General features: G+C 41.7%; 2 protein-coding genes and 1 long non-coding RNA gene across 22 annotated transcripts in view; 2 read left to right on the top strand and 1 right to left on the bottom strand.

The window, feature by feature from the left end:
• The window catches only part of LOC118371185 (guanine nucleotide exchange factor DBS), a 68,438-nt gene extending 62,592 nt beyond the window's left edge, over positions 1 to 5,846 (top strand). For 3 of the 8 annotated variants that reach the window (XM_052522228.1, XM_052522221.1, XM_052522229.1), the window contains exons 25-33: positions 53 to 125; positions 1,191 to 1,279; positions 1,727 to 1,813; positions 1,938 to 1,997; positions 2,585 to 2,659; positions 3,462 to 3,571; positions 3,697 to 3,809; positions 4,258 to 4,361; positions 4,462 to 5,846. In XM_052522228.1, the coding sequence (XP_052378188.1) occupies positions 53 to 125; positions 1,191 to 1,279; positions 1,727 to 1,813; positions 1,938 to 1,997; positions 2,585 to 2,659; positions 3,462 to 3,571; positions 3,697 to 3,809; positions 4,258 to 4,361; positions 4,462 to 4,541 (791 nt within the window). In that variant the 3' untranslated portion in view covers positions 4,542 to 5,846. The remainder of the gene's footprint in view (positions 1 to 52; positions 126 to 1,190; positions 1,280 to 1,726; positions 1,814 to 1,937; positions 1,998 to 2,584; positions 2,660 to 3,461; positions 3,572 to 3,696; positions 3,810 to 4,257; positions 4,362 to 4,461) is intronic. The other 5 variants (XM_052522223.1, XM_052522222.1, XM_052522226.1 and 2 more) reach the window with 5 other exon arrangements.
• Positions 5,847 to 6,523: 677 nt separating this feature from the next.
• LOC118371173 (uncharacterized) lies at positions 6,524 to 16,219 on the top strand. 13 transcript variants are annotated; one of them, XM_035756508.2, is made up of 9 exons: positions 6,869 to 7,475; positions 10,647 to 10,799; positions 11,104 to 11,213; positions 14,129 to 14,166; positions 14,294 to 14,364; positions 14,501 to 14,567; positions 14,705 to 14,902; positions 15,170 to 15,241; positions 15,556 to 16,219. In XM_035756508.2, exons 2-9 carry the CDS (start codon positions 10,722 to 10,724, stop codon positions 15,657 to 15,659), a joined length of 738 nt encoding a protein of 245 aa, XP_035612401.1. In that variant the 5' UTR covers positions 6,869 to 7,475; positions 10,647 to 10,721; the 3' UTR covers positions 15,660 to 16,219. The 13 variants fall into 13 exon arrangements, with proteins under 13 accessions (XP_035612410.1, XP_035612401.1, XP_035612400.1 ...); XM_035756509.2 differs by lacking the exon at positions 6,869 to 7,475 and adding an exon at positions 7,980 to 9,042; XM_035756507.1 differs by lacking the exon at positions 10,647 to 10,799 and having other exon boundaries at positions 6,871 to 7,486.
• A 1,043-nt stretch (positions 16,220 to 17,262) lies between these two features.
• On the bottom strand, positions 17,263 to 18,311 carry LOC118371183 (uncharacterized). The gene is made up of 3 exons (XR_004822945.2): positions 17,985 to 18,311; positions 17,628 to 17,900; positions 17,263 to 17,436 (listed from the first exon to the last, which is right to left on the bottom strand). It is a non-coding gene; the product is annotated as an uncharacterized LOC118371183 (long non-coding RNA).
• Between the last annotated feature and the right edge of the window lie 393 nt (positions 18,312 to 18,704).

The following is an 18,704-nucleotide window of genomic DNA, read 5'->3' on the forward strand; positions in this document are numbered from 1 at the left end:
CACTGATCATGATGTAGTGGGACTGTAGTTGATCTCCCTGCGTGTCTTCCAGAAGCCAGTCAACAGAGGCCGTCAGACGGACTGTTCCAGTTCCCCTCTTGTGCTGGAGCACCTGTCAGCCTCAGGTCAGTCATCTGACCCATACTGACCTATTAGAGAGTCAGAGCCTCTCATTCACAAATGAGAAGTAATCAAAGACCCCTCTTGAATGTTATGCGCGGTATATTACATGGAATAATGGGGTCTGTTTAGGGGGATGTAAGAGAAGGTTCAGGCAGAAATGTATCATGTAGAACAGATATGATTGTCTGTCTGATAGAATATGTAATCGTGTCCGCTCAATTAAATTCTGTTTCTATCGGCAATGTTCAGAAACCTGAATACAACATGTTGTCTTACCAAAGTCAAATCTAATTTGTATTTGTCACATGCGCCAAATAAAACGAGTGTAGACCTTACCGTGAAATGCTTACTAACAATCCCTTAAGAAAAGACTGTGAATAAAGTGAAATTTAAAACATTATACATACATACATACAAATATATATATATTTTTTAATTTCATAATATATATATATATATATATACAGTTGAAGTTGGAAGTTTACATACACCTTAGCCAAATACATTTAAACTCTGTTTTTCATCATTCCTGACATTTAATCCTTCTAAAAATTCCCTGTTTTAGGTCAGTTAGCATCACCACTTTATTTTAAGAATGTGAAATGTCAGAATAATAGACAGTGAATTCTAACTAGGATTCAATGTCAGGAATTGTGAAAATTTGGCTAAAGTATGTAAACTATGTGTGTGTGTGTGTGTATGTGTATGTGTATGTGTATGTGTGTGTGTGTGTGTGTGTGTGTGTGTGTGTGTGTATATATATATATATATATAAATATTTTTTAAACATTTTTTATGTATGTATGTATGTATGTATGTATGTATGTATGTATGTATGTATGTATGTATGTATGTATGTAATGAACAGTAACACAAGAAAATTACATAACAATAACGAGGCTATATACAGGGGGTACCGGTACCGAGTCAATGTGCGGGGGTACAGGTTAGTCGAGGTAATTTGTAAAGTGATTATGCATAGATAATAAACAGAAAGTAGCAGCAGTGTAAACATGTGTTGCAGTGTGAGTTTCTGACAGACCTGTTTCATCCTCCTGTCTCCTCAGTCCATTTAGAAGAGGGGAGAGGAGCATGAAGGAGAAGGGAGAACCCAGCAGCCCTGACGCTAACTCCTGCTCCTTCCCAAAGACCAAAGGTGTGCAGAGAGTGAGAGAGGGGAGGAGGATACTGTCTTATAACATAAAGAACGCTCAGACACCACCACCTTTTAACTGGGTCCAATGCTAAATTCACAGCTATTTTTTACTCTCAACAGTATTTAATAGTTATCACTTTCCTAAAGCATTTCTTGTTTCACCTAAACAACACTGAACTATACTATGTTCTGACTTTTACTCTTAACTAAATGTTGCTTCTCTCTCTGTGATGAGATGACTAATCTTTCTCCTCTCTTCCCCCCGTTTGCCGATGTCGTCACTTCTCTTTCTGTCTCTTTCTATTTCTCATCACTGCACTTTCCTTCTCTCCATCCCTTCCTTCTTTTATGCCTCCCACACCTCTCCCTGTCGCTCTCCTCTCTCTCATCCCACTCGCATCTCCCTCCTTCCTTCTCTCCCCTGTTCCGCTCCTTCTCCTGGCCCAGAAGAAGCAGCGACTAGTCCTACCTCAGACAGAGCAGCTGTGGCTAAAAAGCGTTTTACCTTGCAGGGCTTCAGCAACTTCAACAAAGGTAACAGCCCTAGCTGGTCACCAGGGGTTGCCATAATAATCATATACATTGTTACTATATGTCAGCACTGTAGCCTACTACTACTACTACTACAGTATAAAACATGGCATGCTTCCTTCCACAGACCTCTCGCCTCCTGACAATAAAAGCTTAACTTTACCCAGGATTCCCTTCTCTCCATCAGGTACCTGAAAATGTAGCTAAAGTGACCATAGATTAGAATCTAGAGAGGTAATTTAGTCCCATAGCTTAAGTCAGTGTTTCCCAACTCCAGTCCTCGGGTACCCCTACAGTACGGATTTTTATCGTAGACCCAGAGCACAGCTGATTCAACTTGTCAACTAATCATCAAGCCCTTGATGAGTTGAATGAGGTGTGTTTGTCCGGGGCTACAACGAGCACCGTTGGGGGTACTTGAGGACCAGAGTTGGGAAACGCTTGCTAAAGTGACGACCAATTAGAGTTGTACTGCAGCTGATAGTGAATAGACCACTTCAGGGACCCTGTATGTGTCTTTCACCCCTGTAGTCTGTCTGAGTAGCTGTAGGATGACAATGTTCGTACAGAGAACAACATGCAGTTAGAACATACAGTTTGTGGTGCTCCTTTCTTTCAATGTCCTCTGCTCTCTTCATTATTTGTCTGCGCTTACTTTAACTTCCACTTCCAAGATATGTTACTACTAATATTTGTCTTATTTGAGGGTTTTGCTTCTCCTCTTCACTCTCTTCCTCTTCTTCTCCTTTATTCCTGTCTTCCTGTGATGGCTAGGATCTCCCACAAGCCCTGACCATAAAACCAAACGTCATGAGATAAAGAGTGATCCTACTCCGTTCGGCTTTAAAGGTACGTCTTCCCATAATGACCCTAGTCGCTGTATCTGTGGTCGACCACGGTCGCTGCATTCGATCATTTCATCCGTGGTTGGTCAGGGTGTATTGATTTACAGACAGCGGAGAAATGTGGTTCATCACGGAATGTATAATACGCTGTGTTGACTGACAGGCAACCGGAGTCACAGTTACCATGGTCGGTCATTCATTGTGGTTGAGCACGTTTGCCTGCGGTCAATCTCTTTGACCATGTTTCAAAAGGGTCGTAATGTATCTTTCTCTCAGACCCAGGCCCTCACGCTCACCTCCACCTGGGCGTCAGGTGGTTCAGCACCTCGAGTCTCTTACAGGCCAAGAGGAGAGGTACCGTACAGCACTCAACTGGACTGGACTGGTTTAGTCTGGATTAAGATGTGTGGTGATCACAAAATGGCTGCCGAATTTCACTGAGAGATTTTCCCCTCTCACTCCCTGCACACTGTGTTCCCTTGCCTGAGTGTGTGGATACACATGACCACCTAAATGCTTATGTTGGTATATTTATCAAAAAAAACGTCATGCTCCTTATTTCTGAGTAGTGTTGTGGTTCTGAATGGTCCACACGATTACTGTAGTTTCACTCCATTCGACTTGGTCCTGTTCCTTCTGATTGCGGTCCACCCTGTCACTGACAGTGTCTGGTCTAACAGAGGTTGCTGAAATGCATACTCTCAATGTCTCCCGGTCCCCCTCCGTGTGTGCGCGCGACTGAGCGAGTGTGTGTTTCAGGCTACACAAGACACCAAATTCTTATGTACCCTTCCTCCCTCCTCTAGGATGGACCAAGGGCTCTCTCTCATTGGACGCCAATGAGGAGAATGATGGCTACTCTAGCCCCGAAGAGCCCCTGAACTCAGACCCTGAGGACGAGGAGGGAAAGAAACTAGTGAGTGTGCGGGTGTGAGGATACTTATCCACTCCAAGCTGGGATGTGGCTCCATGTAGAAACAGTTTTTAAAAATGGTTTACAATCATACATACAATCTAACACCATATCTTGACTGTGCACAGTGTGCAGGGAAGTACACAGTGGTGTCTGACTATGAGAAGGGAGAAGGCCAGGACCTGTCAGTCAAGAGTGGTGAAACGGTGCAGCTGATCAAGGAGGGAGATGATGGACAGTGGTGAGAATATTACCTTGACACCCTTACACTTGATTGGTTTCACACTTTAACAGTCAGAACCTATTCCAACACAGTCATATTCTATAGGGAAAACCATAGTGCAGGTCTCTCCAACCCTGTTCTTGGAGATCTACCCTCCCCTAGGTTTTTGCTCCCAACGCCAGCTAATTATTAGAATCAGGTGTGCTAAGTTAGTCAGAGTGAAAACCTACAAGACTGTAGCTCTCCAGGAACAAGGTTGGAGAGACCTGCCATAGTAAAATGTAACACAACATTTCGAAACAGGAAACAAAAATAAGCTATTCTTATCAGACAATTTTGGGTAACCCGTCCCTGTTGCAGTCCCTTTTTTCTGTGCCTTATGAATATGATGCACTATTCAAATCTGAGTGTTGAGTTGGGGCGAGGTGGTGGTCAAGGGGTTGTGTGTGTTTCTGTGTTGGTGCAGGTTTGTGAAGAACTTGAAGACCAAGCAGGAGGGCTGGGTGGCTGCAGCCAACATTCTCACCCTGATTGGAGAGTCCAAGTCCTGCCAGTCTCTCACCAGCTCCGGTAAAACCCCCTCTCCATGTAGAATTGTGTGTGTGTGTGTCTCTCCTTAACCATCTCCTCTAACCTCTGGTCTCCCTGTGTATGTCTGTGTGTATTCCAGAGGGCAGTGGCTCAGGGAACCTCAGCACTTCATCCAGCTGCTGTGAGACTTACACCAGCTTCTCTGACATCAAGCCCTGAACCCTGCACCCTTCACTGGCCCCATCACGCCACCCCAGACCCTTTCTCTCCAGATCCCAACCCAACAGCACCAGCTGGTGGCTCCCCCAGCAAGACAGCACTTTCTCCCCCCACCCTAAACACAACTTCACCCACCTTACCCAGAGGCAAGCCCATCTATTAGGATACTGGTCAGAAGCTTCAAGAAGATGCCAACAATAGACTTCATCAGATATCATTGACTAGAGAATGGGCTCCAGCGCCCTTGTGTAGTTGAAGAGATGTAGTGTAGGTGGGCAGCAGCTACCCATAGACACTAATCTTAGGTCAGTTTGGCACTTTTGCATGTATCCTTCATAAAATTGTCAAGGTTAGGATTGGGGATTACCACAGTATTAGTAGCACTATTAGTAGCACTAACAGACAAAATGCTATGGACAAGATGGAACCTGACATAACCCATAGAAATATAATACCATTTTGTTATGAATTCTAATTCAAGGTTAACCTAATCAGGTGTCACTGATATAGCGACCCCATCTGGCATAGATTGGTGGATATGGATCTGGTTGAGCCCTTTTTGTTGTACTGTAAGCCTATAAGTAAGTTACTGTAAGTTACAATGCTGTTGGTCTGCATCATGGTCCCCTTGATTGTCTACAAATAGACAAGACTGTATTTTTTTTAAATATAAAATTATTGTAAATAAGAAAGATTATGATTGAAAAGTATACCATGTGTAGCTTTTCAGATTGTTGCTCTAAGTTCTACCAGTCACCTCAACTGGTGGCCATATAAGTAACCAATATGACCTTTTGTAGGCCTGTGACTATCTTATTGCCTCTTGGAGAGTGAGGAGTTACTGTTTATTTGAAAACAGAGGGAAGGGAATGACTCTTGTTATGTACTTTGATAAAGATGTTATTCTATGTCTGTCTATCTCTATAATGTAATCTCTCTCTCTCTCCCTCCTTCTTGTTCTCATAGCCTACCCTGTCCTGCAGCATTAGTTTTGTATATGGTTCAGACAGAGCAGTCACAGTATCACTGTTTCCTCTGTCCTCGTCAAATGACTTTATTATGAGATCCCCTTTCCATCCATTTAACATGACTTTAGTCATTGCAGGTGTCTTCTCCATGTGTACTGTGAACTTTCCTAGTTTTGTGAATAACTCAGTGTATAGTCATAACTTATTTATTGTAAAGCAATCATATTTTTTTATGTAGATATTGTTTATTAACTCACTTTTCTTTATGAAATCAGAAATTCTCTGTCAGCAGTTGTGAATCTGTTTTTTTATATTAAAGGACTTGTGGTACAGGTAATTATCTCTCTCTCTGTGTGTGTGTGTGTGAATTTCCTGTATCGGGTTGGGTAGCATAATAAAATAATATCTTGTATTGTTTGTAAATGTCATTTCAGACTTGCCTATGGGAGAAGCCTGCCTACATTGGGGTGGCAGGTAGCCTAGTGGTTAGAGGGCCAGTAACCGAAAGGTTGCTAGATCAAATCCCCGAGCTGACAAGGTAAACATCTGTCGTTCTGCCCCTGAACAAGGCAGTTAACCCAGTGTTCCTAGGCCGTCATTGTAAATAAGAATGTGTTCTTAATTAAAAATTAAAAGCTCTCAGTTATTTGCTATAGTGCAGCTAGGCAGCAGAACCGAAACACCTGCACTAGGGTCAGACAGGCAGAGCCATCTCTGAAAACATAAGAAGAAATGTGTTGTACTCAAAATTGTCCCATTATCCCAACTGTTACACCAAGAAGATCTCTGTGTAACAGTCAATTTATTGAGGCATTTCTCATCCCTGGACTAGTTTGGGTAACCCTGTCTTAACCTACACAAAGTCTGTCTGACCCTAGTCATAGATCCGCAGCTGTAGCCTAAGCAAGCGGGTGGATTTGCTGGCTAAATTTCAGTCTGCCTATACCCAACTAGCTATCACAGGTTGTGCACAGACAGTGACATCGACTAGGCCTACCCAAAGCAACAACCTCTATACCCGCACAACCAGATTTAAGATAGAGGGAAAAATGGAAAGCAAAAAGCATACCACGGAAAATCAGAATTTGACCCAAAAAATTCAAAGTAGGGAGCTCAGAATCGTGAAAAACCGGGCAAATGTCAAATCAAATGTATGGAATCATTTTGGAGTAATCGTTAACGCTGACAAACAACTTGTGGATGGATTCGCAGCATGCAAAAAGTGCAAGCGGGTGTTAGCCTATGACAGTCAAAGAACGGGCAGCTTGAAAAAACACATTGGGAGATGCACGGTAAGACGGATATTGATTGACTGCCCAGTTGCCGACTGTAGTGCAGAACAAGGAGCCCAGTACCCTATGAAAGACAAGGATAGTTCACTCGGGTCAAGATGCGATTCGGGTTGGGGTAGCACTATTTCCTAATGGCGGTTTGCAGTCGGGTCCCGATAGATCCGTTTGTGGAGAATTATGCAAAAATTGACTCTGGCGTGTGGCAGACATAGTGTTTATGTACGATGTGAGAATTAAAATATGTGGGCTATTGTGAAGTGAAATAGTTTATTTTATAGTCACATTGTGCATTTCTAAACTGTCTGCTATGTCGAGTGGTGAAGACTTTCGTCTTTAATCGTCGCGCATGCGCAAGTAAATAGTCTAGATCCCAGACTGCTAGCTAGATACAGTACGTTCAGGCGAAGTAGCGCAAAATATCATTCCATTAGCGAATTACATAGTGAGGCTGTAGTTGCGAGATATGGAAAGTAGAAGCAGAGACCGTAAAAAAAGTCACACCTGGAAATATTTCAATGAAATTTCGTCCGAAAGTGTGACATGTAAGCTGTGTGCGGCTGTTCTGAAGCGGACGAGTGGGAGCACAACATCCATGTTAAACCATTTAGAAAGGATCCATCATCTGTCGTTAAGACATATCAAAACTCAGCGAGAGTTGATGGCTGCCGTTAGAGGTAAGACTCCTGTAAGTGTTTTATTTAACTCTTAGCCGACTACCAAAGAAAATTCGTGTAAAAGTGTGATATCTGGACTGGTCCCCCTCTGCAAGTTTCTCGGGTAGCTCAGCTTGTACCCTATGTATTCTTCACAAGGTTGCCATTTCTACGCGTGCCTCATTTGTTTTAACCCCAAATGCAGTTAATAAGGTAAATTTCCTATATTTTGTCAGAGCAGAGGATCGCTGACAACTCTTTTGGCGAGGAACCAGGCTACTCTGGTCAGTTTTAAGATTCTCTGGTGTGGTTGTCCATTGGTTCCATTCATTCACAAAATGTCAACACCAATTTCACGCAGCGTTGGTTCAGCTGTGTAGCGCAGCTTCGACAGAATAAGAAGCTTGTCAGGCTAAATGTAAACACTGCGACCGGAATATCAGATGTAAAGGACGTTGCACCAGTGGTATGAAAAGGCATTTAGTCTCTGCATCAGGTAAACTTGACCTCCGAAACGGCTCTAGTTAAACAAATAATTCGAGACCTCCACAGACAAAAGCAATGGGGCTATATATGTTGAAGCGTCAGAGACGGGTATTAAAACGAGTGAGAACAAAATACAAACTTCATGGCGTTCCTACATTTGAGCGACAATCAATAAAGAACCGAGTTAGGCTACATGTATTTACGATTGAATGCGCACATTTAGCTAAACCGATTCGTGATTTCCGTTTATTATGCTACCCGGAAAATTCTGTTTCGGTTAGCAGTTATGTACATTTTGAATTAAATGTCTTGTCTCAAATAGCCGCCTGTCCCATTTTGATAGCCAGGCATCGGCACACATTTCAGCAAATAAACGCCTGTTTCAAATAAACTCTCAATCTAAATTAATTGTTTACGAGGTTACCATGTGATGTGATATACTTTTTTGTTTTTAAATCTGTCATGTTGCTTGCCATGGCGCCACCAAGAAGAAAATACGAAATCAAATTCAAGCTAGCAGTGATTAAATTCACAGAGCAAAATTCGGGCGAGGCAACAGCCAGGCATTTTGGAATTGATCCAAAACGAGTGAGAGAATGGCGAAGTCAAAAAGTCCAACATCAACGTTTGTCTGAGGTGGATCAGAAGAGGGCGAGACTGCAAGGTGGGGGGAGGAAAAAGGTTAGCGAGTAGCTGGATGGAGGCCAGTCTTTGCAAGTCTGAGGCGTATTCATTATGCCAATTCTGTTGCAAAACGGAACGAAACTGGGCGGGACATGCTGGATTTTGTCCAATAGAAACTCGTTTTAGTTCCAACAAAGGTTCCGTTTAGCAACTGCTGGACTAATGATTACACCCCTGATCTGATACGGATTCATGTTTATACTGGTCACAACAGTGTGTGATAGTCTTTAAAAAATGTATTGATCAAAATATGTGTACATTAAGGAAATAGACATTTGGCTCCAATAGAGGCCAGTCTCTAATAAGCGCCGGTTGTGTTGCTTTATCGTTTGATGTTATGGGGTGCATGCATTAGTCGCAGACCATTGCAAAACGTTTCGCAACGAAACCCGTTCAGCGTTAACTCTCGGAAGCAAACGTAAGGAAACGTGAAGTGATCTACCTTAAATAGTTTTTCCTTGCAAAGTGTTTTCCTTTTGAAGTAAATTGTTTTCGTTGAGTAACGTAACAGGCCAACACGCCTTTGATGAAACAAAACGTTTTTATTAGCAGTATTATCAAACTTGTAGTTTGCTAATTTGGCTAGTCCAGCATAGATCTGAAGGAAAAGGCTTTGACTGTAGAGAGCATAGAGCATAAATAGGAAGAGATGCGCTAAAAGTAGCACGGTTTGAAATATTTCACCAGAAAGGGTGTTGATACATGTTTTATTTTTTATTTATTTTTTATTTCACCTTTATTTAACCAGGTAGGCTAGTTGAGAACAAGTTCTCATTTGCAACTGCGACCTGGCCAAGATAAAGCATAGCAGTGTGAACAGACAACAGAGTTACACATGGAGTAAACAATTAACAAGTCAATAACACAGTAGAAAAAAAGGGGAGTCTATATACAATGTGTGCAAAAGGCATGAGGAGGTAGGCGAATAATTACAATATTGCAGATTAACACTGGAGTGAGAAATGATCAGATGGTCATGTACAGGTAGAGATATTGGTGTGCAAAAGAGCAGAAAAGTAACTAAATAAAAACTGTGGGGATGAGGTAGGTGAAAATGGGTGAGCTATTTACCTATAGACTATGTACAGCTGCAGCGATCGGTTAGCTGCTCAGATAGCTGATGTTTGAAGTTGGTGAGGGAGATAAGTCTCCAACTTCAGCGATTTTTGCAATTCGTTCCAGTCACAGGCAGCAGAGTACTGGAACGAAAGGCGGCCGAATGAGGTGTTGGCTTTAGGGATGATCAGTGAGATACACCTGCTGGAGCGCGTGCTACGGATGGGTGTTGCCATGGTGACCAGTGAACTGAGATAAGGCGGGGCTTTACCTAGCATGGCCTTGTAGATGACCTGGAGCCAGTGGGTCTGGCGACGAATATGTAGCGAGGGCCAGCCGACTAGAGCATACAAGTCGCAGTGGTGGGTAGTATAAGGTGCTTTAGTGACAAAACGGATGGCACTGTGATAAACTGCATCCAGTTTGCTGAGTAGAGTGTTGGAAGCGATTTTTGTAGATGACATCGCCGAAGTCGAGGATCGGTAGGATAGTCAGTTTTACTAGGGTAAGCTTGGCAGCGTGAGTGAAGGAGGCTTTGTTGCGGAATAGAAAGCCAACTCTTGATTTGATTTTCGATTGGAGATGTTTGATATGGGTCTGGAAGGAGAGTTTGCAGTCTAGCCAGACACCTAGGTACTTATAGGTGTCCACATATTCAAGGTCGGAACCATCCAGTGTGGTGATGCTAGTCGGGCATGCGGGTGCAGGCAGCGATCGGTTGAAAAGCATGCATTTGGTTTTACTAGCGTTTTAAGAGCAGTTGGAGGCCACGGAAGGAGTGTTGTATGGCATTGAAGCTCGATTGGAGGTTAGATAGCACAGTGTCCAATGACGGGCCGAAAGTATATAGAATGGTGTCGTCTACGTAGAGGTGGATCAGGGAATCGCCCGCTGCAAGAGCAACATCATTGATATATACAGAGAAAAGAGTCGGCCCGAGAATTGAACCCTGTGACATCCCCATAGAGACTGCCAGAGGACCGGACAGCATGTCGGCTATGCAAAGCAGTACTCAAATACAACAACGGCAGAACTGACAGCATGTTAAACCACATCAAATACAAGCACCCAGCCATCACAGTGCCAGCTCTAGATGGTAAATCAGAAACCACCACCAGGGTAAAGTAGAGGGCCGTTATTATTACTACATGTTATTTTGTCCATCGAATATTAATACTGTTAATGACAGTCTAGTCTATAAAACTACCAAACAAATAGACTACTACAGGGGCAACATGTCAAATGTAAAGATTCAATGAAAAAAAAAAAAATAGCAGCTCCACCACTTGTTTTGGTATACATCTGGTGGAGGAAATATTATGTCCTGCATAAATTCACAAGGTTAATGGAAATTGCACATCTTATTGAAATGTGACATCATGTTTTTTTGAATGGTTTTGTGGTATGAATTGTTTTTCTTCAGACATTAAAGTTAAAAAGAGAAGCTGCAATAAAGGCAGAGAAGACCATGTCTAAGAGCACATATGAAGAAGAGGAGGAGGATGAGCATCTCCCCAAGACTGGGATATCAAAGTGGGTATCATGTATATTGGAAGATAACATTGGTAACACTTTTATATAGGCCCACTGTAGGGCTGGGCAATATGAAGATATATATTGTGTGACGATAGAAAAAAGAATATCGCTTCATATTATGCTCTATCGTTGATTTCGTTGTCGCAAATCACACTGCAATATTTTTTGTCAATTTGGGTGACGCTGTGTGGAGGGAAATTTGCAACATAAACAAACATGCAGGAGAGTGAACGTGGCATGGAGACACAGAGCTCGTACCTAAAAGAAGGGCTACTTCGGTCGCATGGATTTGGTTTGGGTATAAAAAGTCTGACACGGACCAGAAAAACGTGCTCAGCAAATTAAGCCGCAGGCCGGTCCAGACAACAGGCTCAAACACCACTAACCTCTTTTACCACCTACGCAAGAATCATGTGAAACAGAGAGAGTCTACGGATGAGATCCAAAAAAGTACAGTCGAGTGCTCAAAACAAATCCCAGACTCAGACGTTGCAAGAGGCTTTTGCCCGCGTCACACCATATGGCAAAGAATCACGGAGATGGAAGGAGACAACAGCTGCCATTACAACCTACGTCTGCAAAGACATGGCCCCAATTTACATGGTCGAGAAACAGGGGTTTCGTGAGTTTGTGCTAATACTCGACCCAAGGTATCAAATGCAAATTGATATGTGACACATATTAATGCCAAAATAACGGCTTTAGAAGCTTATGATAGGCTAATTAACATAATTTGAGTCAATTAGAGGTGTACCTGTGGATGTATTTCAAGGCCTACCTTCAAACTCAGTGCCTCTTTGCTTGACATCATGGGAAAATCTAAAGAAATCAGTCAAGACCTCAGAATTGTTTTTTGCAGACCTCTACAAGCCTGGTTCATACTTGGGAGCAATCTCCAAACACCTGACGGTACCACGTTCATCTGTACAAACAATAGCACACATTTATAAACACCATGGGACCATGTAGCCGTCATACCGCTCAGGAAGGAGACGCGTTCTGTCTCCTAGAGATGAACGTACTTTGGTGCGAAAAGTGCAAATCATTCCCATAATAACAGCAAAGCACCTTGTGAAGATGCAGGAGGAAACGGGTACAAAAGTATCTATATCCACAGTAAAACGAGTTCTATTTCAACATAACCTGAAAGGCAGCTCAGCAAGGAAGAAGCCACTGCTCCAAAACCGCCATAAAAAAGCCAGACTACGGTTTGCAACTGTGCATGGGGACAAAGATCGTACTTTTTGCAAGCCGAAGAACACTATCCCAACCGTGAAGCACGGGGGTGGCAGCATCAGGGTGCTTTGCTGCAGGAGGGACTGGTGCATTTTACAAAATAAATGGCATCATAGGGCCTCCTGGGTGGCGCAGTGGTTAAGGGCGATGTACTGAAGCGCCAGCTGTGCCACCAGAGACTCTGGGTTCGCGCCCAGGCTCTGTCGCAACCTGCCGCGACCTGGAGGTCCGTGGGGCGATGCACAATTGGCCTAGCGTCGTCCGGGTTAGGGAGGGTTTGGCCGGTAGGGATATCCTCGTCTCATCGCGCATCAGCGACTCCTGTGGCGGGCCGGGCGCAGTGCACGCTAACCAAGGTTGCCAGGTGCACAGTGTTTCCTTCCTCCGGGTTGGTTGGATGCGCGCTGTGTTTACGAAGCAGTGTTGGGTGGTGTATCGGAGGACGCAAGACTTTCAACCTTCGTCTCTCCCGAGCCCGTACGGGAGTTGTAGCGATGAGACAAGATAGTAGCTACTAACAATTGGATACCACGAAATTGGGGAGAAAAGGGGGTACATTTTTTTTTTTTATTAAAAAAAAATAGATGGCATCATGAGGAAAGAAAATTATGTGGATATATTGAAGCAACATCTCAAGACATCAGGAAGTTGAAGCTTCGTCTCAAATGGGTCTTCCAAATGGACAATGACCCCAAGCATACTTCCAAAGTTGTGGCAAAATGGCTTAAGGACAACAAAGTCAAGGTATTGGAGTGGCCATCACAAAGCCCAATCCTATAGGAAATGTGTGTGCAAGCAAGGAGGCCTACAAACCTGACTTAGTTACACCAGCTCTGTCAGGAGGCATGGGCCAAAATTCACCTAACTTGTTGGCTACCCAAAACAATTTTAAGGTAATGCTACCAAATACTAATTGAGTGTATGTAAACTTCTGAACCACTGGGAAGGTGATGAAAGAAATAAAAGCTGAAATCATTCGCTCTACTATTATTCTGACATTTCACATTCTTAAAATAAAGTGGTGATCGAAACTGACCTAAGACAGGGAAGTTTTACTAGGATTAAATGTCAGGAATTGTGAAAAACTGAGTTTTAAATGAATTTGGCTAAGGTGTATGTAAAAACTTCTGACTTCAACTGTAGGTTTAATTGTATACATTTGAATCTCTGAGTTTCTTCAACTACATTAGGCCTATAACTGCACATTTTAGGCCTATTATTTTGTTTGCAACTATAGTTGAACCTTTTAGATTTTATTAATATTTTATTGCAAACTTAAATTGAAAATTTGCACAAAGTTTCTAAATAAACAGAGAAATAATAAATATTGAGTAAGTACCTTTTATTTGTTGAGTATAATTCAAAATGTAATAAGAAACAGGCCTTTACATGTGGTCATTTTATATAAACTATTAATTGAATTTACAGAATGTGCTATATCGTGATGTGTATTGTTATCGGGATATGAGATTTTAGCCATATCGCCCAGCCCTAGCCCACTGTATTAGATAACATTAGAGCCCAGAACCAAACTGTGTCTTATGACAGACTATAGGTCATATGTCATATAAAAGTTAACTTTTTTCCAGAAAATATGTCCAAGCCTTTGCAAGACTGTTCTTCAGTGTTCTAATGGCTTGTTAACATTGTATTTCTGTGTTTCTAACTTCCCCTAGGCAAGATCCCAATACTTCAGAGGTAGCCATGACAGAAGGTTGTTTTTGTTGTATCAGTTTCAATCCAAGATGTCCTGTATCGTCACTTATGTCAACTTTCAGATGGTCTCATAGGATGAACCCTGTGGTTATGACACTCCCAATATTCCTGTGTTTATGCTGTAGATGGGACTGCGGAGCAGTTTGAGTTTCAGTATGAACTGGAGGGACCAACATTTAAGAATGAGAATGGGGAGGTGAGTTGGCACTTAACGCAAATTAGTGATCGAATGAGCAGGTTGTTTTTTGCTGTCTCCTACCTCTTTCACTCTTGTAGTTAGCGACAGTACCTTTGCTCTTTTCTTCTACTCAAAACCATTTTTCTCTGTGCAGTGTTCCAAGAGCCATCTGTCCATCATCAAAGTGGAACAACTGGACCCCCTTCTCCCTGAACAAAACAGTATGTTTGTGTGCATGTCTATTATAACAGAAGAATAAAGGACTGTCATATTAGGAGGTGTGTTTGGACTGGGATAGGTCAACCTGTCTACATATCCAATGTGCACTTATCAGGAGTCAACTCAATTCTTTCCCCAGACTCCAGCTGTGGGTCTGGGTCACCTGGGGATCCTGGGCCTCCTGGTTCGTCTGGTTTTGGGTCCAGTATGAGTCCAGCTGCACAGTTCTTCAGGAAGTGCCACCAGGCAGGCTGCACACAGTTCATCTTCTCTGAGTTTGCCTCCCGCCTCAACACTATCACTGAGAGGATTTCATCCCAGCAGGCCAGCGAAGAAGGTGAGACAGAATAATACAATAGACTACTATTAAATACATTGGATGGGGACTGTAGTGTTGGCTAACTAAACCGGTGCATGCAATTATGAAGAGCATTTGCAAACAATGTTATTGAATTGGGACTGGAGAACTGTTGGCACTTTTTCAAAGTGCACTTGTCAACTGTACCGTTGTCCATTGTGAAACTGAGCTTGTAATATTATTTTTTTAATTTTTTAAAAACATTTTTGCCAGTATAGATATTAACAAAATATCCTGTGTCCACAGATTTCAACCTCACCCTGAAAGTGCTGGAGGCCTCTGGGATGCTGCCAGAGATCTTTGCAAAGAGAGACCAAGGTAAAGTATTTAAACATCCACATAAAGAACAGAATACACTCTTTGTGGTGCATGGAATAAAGTCCCCATAAGTTAGTTCCTCGTATAGGAATTCTGGTTCGGAAGCATGAGTAACCTTGCCTGACACCAGAAGACCTACGGAGCTAATGCTTAGGCTTAAGCTCAGTGGGCTAACACAGTTATGTGGAATGCAGAAGACCTGTCGTGCTCTGATCTGTAACACCCGCATGCATTATGACCTCAGCACTGACTAGACAGTCAGTGCCCAGAGAATTAATTTCACCCTAATGCCCTGTTTCTTTTCCTTTGTTCAGAAATGGAGAAGAGACTGAAGGATCTGCAGAGAGAGATTGAAGCGGTGAGGACTGCCAGGTCTGCAATGAGAGATGCCTGTGTCATGAACTTCACCCCATCATGACGGATCACTGCTGAAGATAAAAGCGGTTTCATAAGACGTTATAACTAGGGCCTGGAGTTTTCCCTGACCGGACTAGGAATGTATAGGACCTGAATTTTTCCTGGTCCGATCATGTGGACAGGAAAAACCTCACACCCCAGTTTTAGTAGAATGGAAATATTTGAAACCTTTTATATTTGCCATATTTTTCTACCTTCGTGTTCAAACATTTTAACTCTGATATTTGATAACAGTTTGTTGTACCCTGGCTACTGAGATGGGTGATATTATACTTGAAGTGAGCAATAGGCGATATAATCTTGTGACATATATTGGTTCTGGGTTCCAAGGTTATTGGTGTTGTATTGATGTTAGTAGGTGATCTTTTGTGTCCATCTGTGCTATGTACTTTGTGCTTACTAACCCTTCAGGTTAAATATGTCCTTATACAGTATGTGTGAACCACTGTATGGTTACTGTAAGACATTCATTTGGAATACACTGTAATATAGCATACTTGAGGACAGTTGAACGCATTAAACTTCTTATGTAAATGAGTCATGTGATGACATTATTTCAGATCTGAAATGTCCTGTAAACAAACTTTTTCTATTACAGTCATTTCTAAAGTAACTGCTCTGCTTTCAGATGACAGTGGAATGGGAGGTGTATGTAGGCAGTAAACAAGGGAAGGTATGAGATGGGGACATTTAAACAAATCCTAAATGCCATAATTCTTTGTTTATGGATTTTTAAATGGGAATATCAGTTCACGTCCAGAATTGACTGAATTGAAATGGTACATTAGTTTGACAGCAATTAGTCTAGTAGCAAATATTGTAGTTGTAGCAGCGTTTGAGATATTACTTTGGTTGGCACAACGCCCTCTTACACCCAAGTATACTGAAACTAGCCCCAGCCCAGACTTGTCAGAGCACACCATGCAATAGCAATCAGTCGGTATAATCGAGAACTATCATCAAATCAACATTTCATATCGTGGTGTAGATTTACTGTATTGACAATGACATTAACGCGAGATCACATTTCCAGCATGGCCGACAAGAGGACCTTCGTTGACCGAGGACGCAAAATGGCAATTAAGAAATAAATGAGCATTGCATTTGCAGCTCATAAATGAATTAAAACAATTAAAACAATTTTAAATGTTAAATTACCTCTGAACGAGCTCCGGCAACTAGTGTTCAGCCGGCTAGCTTGACTGACATTGCTCGCGGATTCCAGCTGGATTTAATTGCCTCTTAATTTATGGGTGTACTACAACGCTTGGATAGTTAACATAACAGTTTAGCATAATTGGTTCAGATGATTTATTGGCCTCTACATGTATTTTTTACAAATCCAAAATCACTATTGCAGGCTGACCAACGGTTCCTGACCGAGGTAAAGCCAGTTTCAGGTTGGATATTCGCCTTTAGTTGTCTTTTATGTCCACCAACAGCAGATAGTGAGCTAGTGAGGTAGGCTGCAGTGGGTTTGCTGGTCAATACATATACTGAACATGTAACCACAGTAATAGTGGCCAGTAAATCAATGAATAAAAATGTAATATTGACAAATTAAACAAAAATTGTAGATCTTTAATCTTTTCCAACATGTCAACAGATACAACTTCAATTAAGTATGAAGCATTTCACAGTGTTAACTTTGTCTTTATCCCTGGTTGATGTACATTTCAGAGCCTCTTCAGTGTGGATGGGGTATAGCATACATTTACAACAAAGACAGCACTGACAGTTTGTGTTTTTTACTCTGTTGAACTCTTGTGTCTTCATTCCTAGGCACAGCACATGGAACCACCGTTGGCATGTAAAACATTCAATCAAAACAAAACAAAGCGTAACATGTTATAAATAATATCAAATATCATTGCAGTATGACGAATGACAAATTAGCTGTCCATTGTGTTATATCATAAATGGTCACTGTTGTCAAAAGATTATAAACATGTTAAATAATGTTACTAACCCAGTCAGTCTTTGGGCCACATCCAGGTTCTTTATCAGTGGCACTCATGAAGCAGTTGTTGGCTTTGTTGAACTCTGAAATCATATGGCTGTCCCACACAACTACATACAAATAAAGAATTTACATTTACTTTCAATTAAATGTCATTACATACCAGACATTTTTAGTATATCCTCAGCCATTTCTTTTTGCAGTTGCTCCATATGTTTTTGAAGGTTCCATATGAATTTGAGAAGGGATGTTGGGGAAGTTCTGTGCAACTTCCTTGGCCATCTACACCAAAAAATAAAATAGAGTTTTTGACCTAATTGTCACATAACAGCTAACCATTCATTATTGAAAATATAACTATCAAACCTGCATTACAAAGACCCAGCAGCTGAAGGTGTCCTGCTGCATGGTGTGAGTTATTTCCTTTCCACTTTATGTCCACACAGTCATCTTTTCCATGGCAGGATCTTCTCATTTTGAAGTGTTCTCTTTTTTTTATGTAAAAATAATGGAATTATGATTAGTTAAAGGCAAATTAATACACAAGCCAAATTTGTATGCTGTTTTCCTTATCACTATAATCTAGTAGTAATTTATTATTAGTGGTAATTTCCTTTATGTCCCATTCTACACACAGCTTAAATTATAGGCACTGAACCATTTACAGGACAATAATAAAAGTAGCATATAGAATCCAACCCTATCACAGAGTGAATAAATGTAGAGCGTTTGTAGACTTTAAGAAAAAACATTAAGTGACAGTTTCATCAGTACTAAAAGAAAGTCATATCACAAAGATCACAGATGACAGTGCCCACCAAATCTATGACAATAGAGAATGAATTGTAAGCACCAAAGTGTGTTTGTCCAAATAATATCTGAAAATGTCAGTTGTTGAACATAATACTTCTATTTGCATTAGCAATTTATGATCTATGCCGTTGAGGAATATTCCAATGTCCAACACTACATGTAGGACGGACATAAGACATTCTCACATACAGTATTATTTTATTTCACCTTTATTCAACCAGGTAGGCCAGTTGAGAACAAGTTCTCATTTACAACTGCAACCTGGCCAAGATA

This window comes from Oncorhynchus keta, chromosome 7 (assembly GCF_023373465.1).
Source record: "Oncorhynchus keta strain PuntledgeMale-10-30-2019 chromosome 7, Oket_V2, whole genome shotgun sequence".
Taxonomy (NCBI): Eukaryota; Metazoa; Chordata; class Actinopteri; order Salmoniformes; family Salmonidae; genus Oncorhynchus; species Oncorhynchus keta.

Coding starts and splice junctions, on each gene's coding strand:
- LOC118371173 (XM_035756507.1), top strand. CDS start 7,265: ATGGAAAGTAGAAGCAGAGACCGTAAAAAAAGTCACACCTGGAAATAT. Junction 14,903..15,169: donor CCAGCAGGCCAGCGAAGAAG/GTGAGACAGAAT, acceptor CTGTGTCCACAG/ATTTCAACCTCACCCTGAAA. Junction 15,242..15,555: donor CTTTGCAAAGAGAGACCAAG/GTAAAGTATTTA, acceptor TCCTTTGTTCAG/AAATGGAGAAGAGACTGAAG.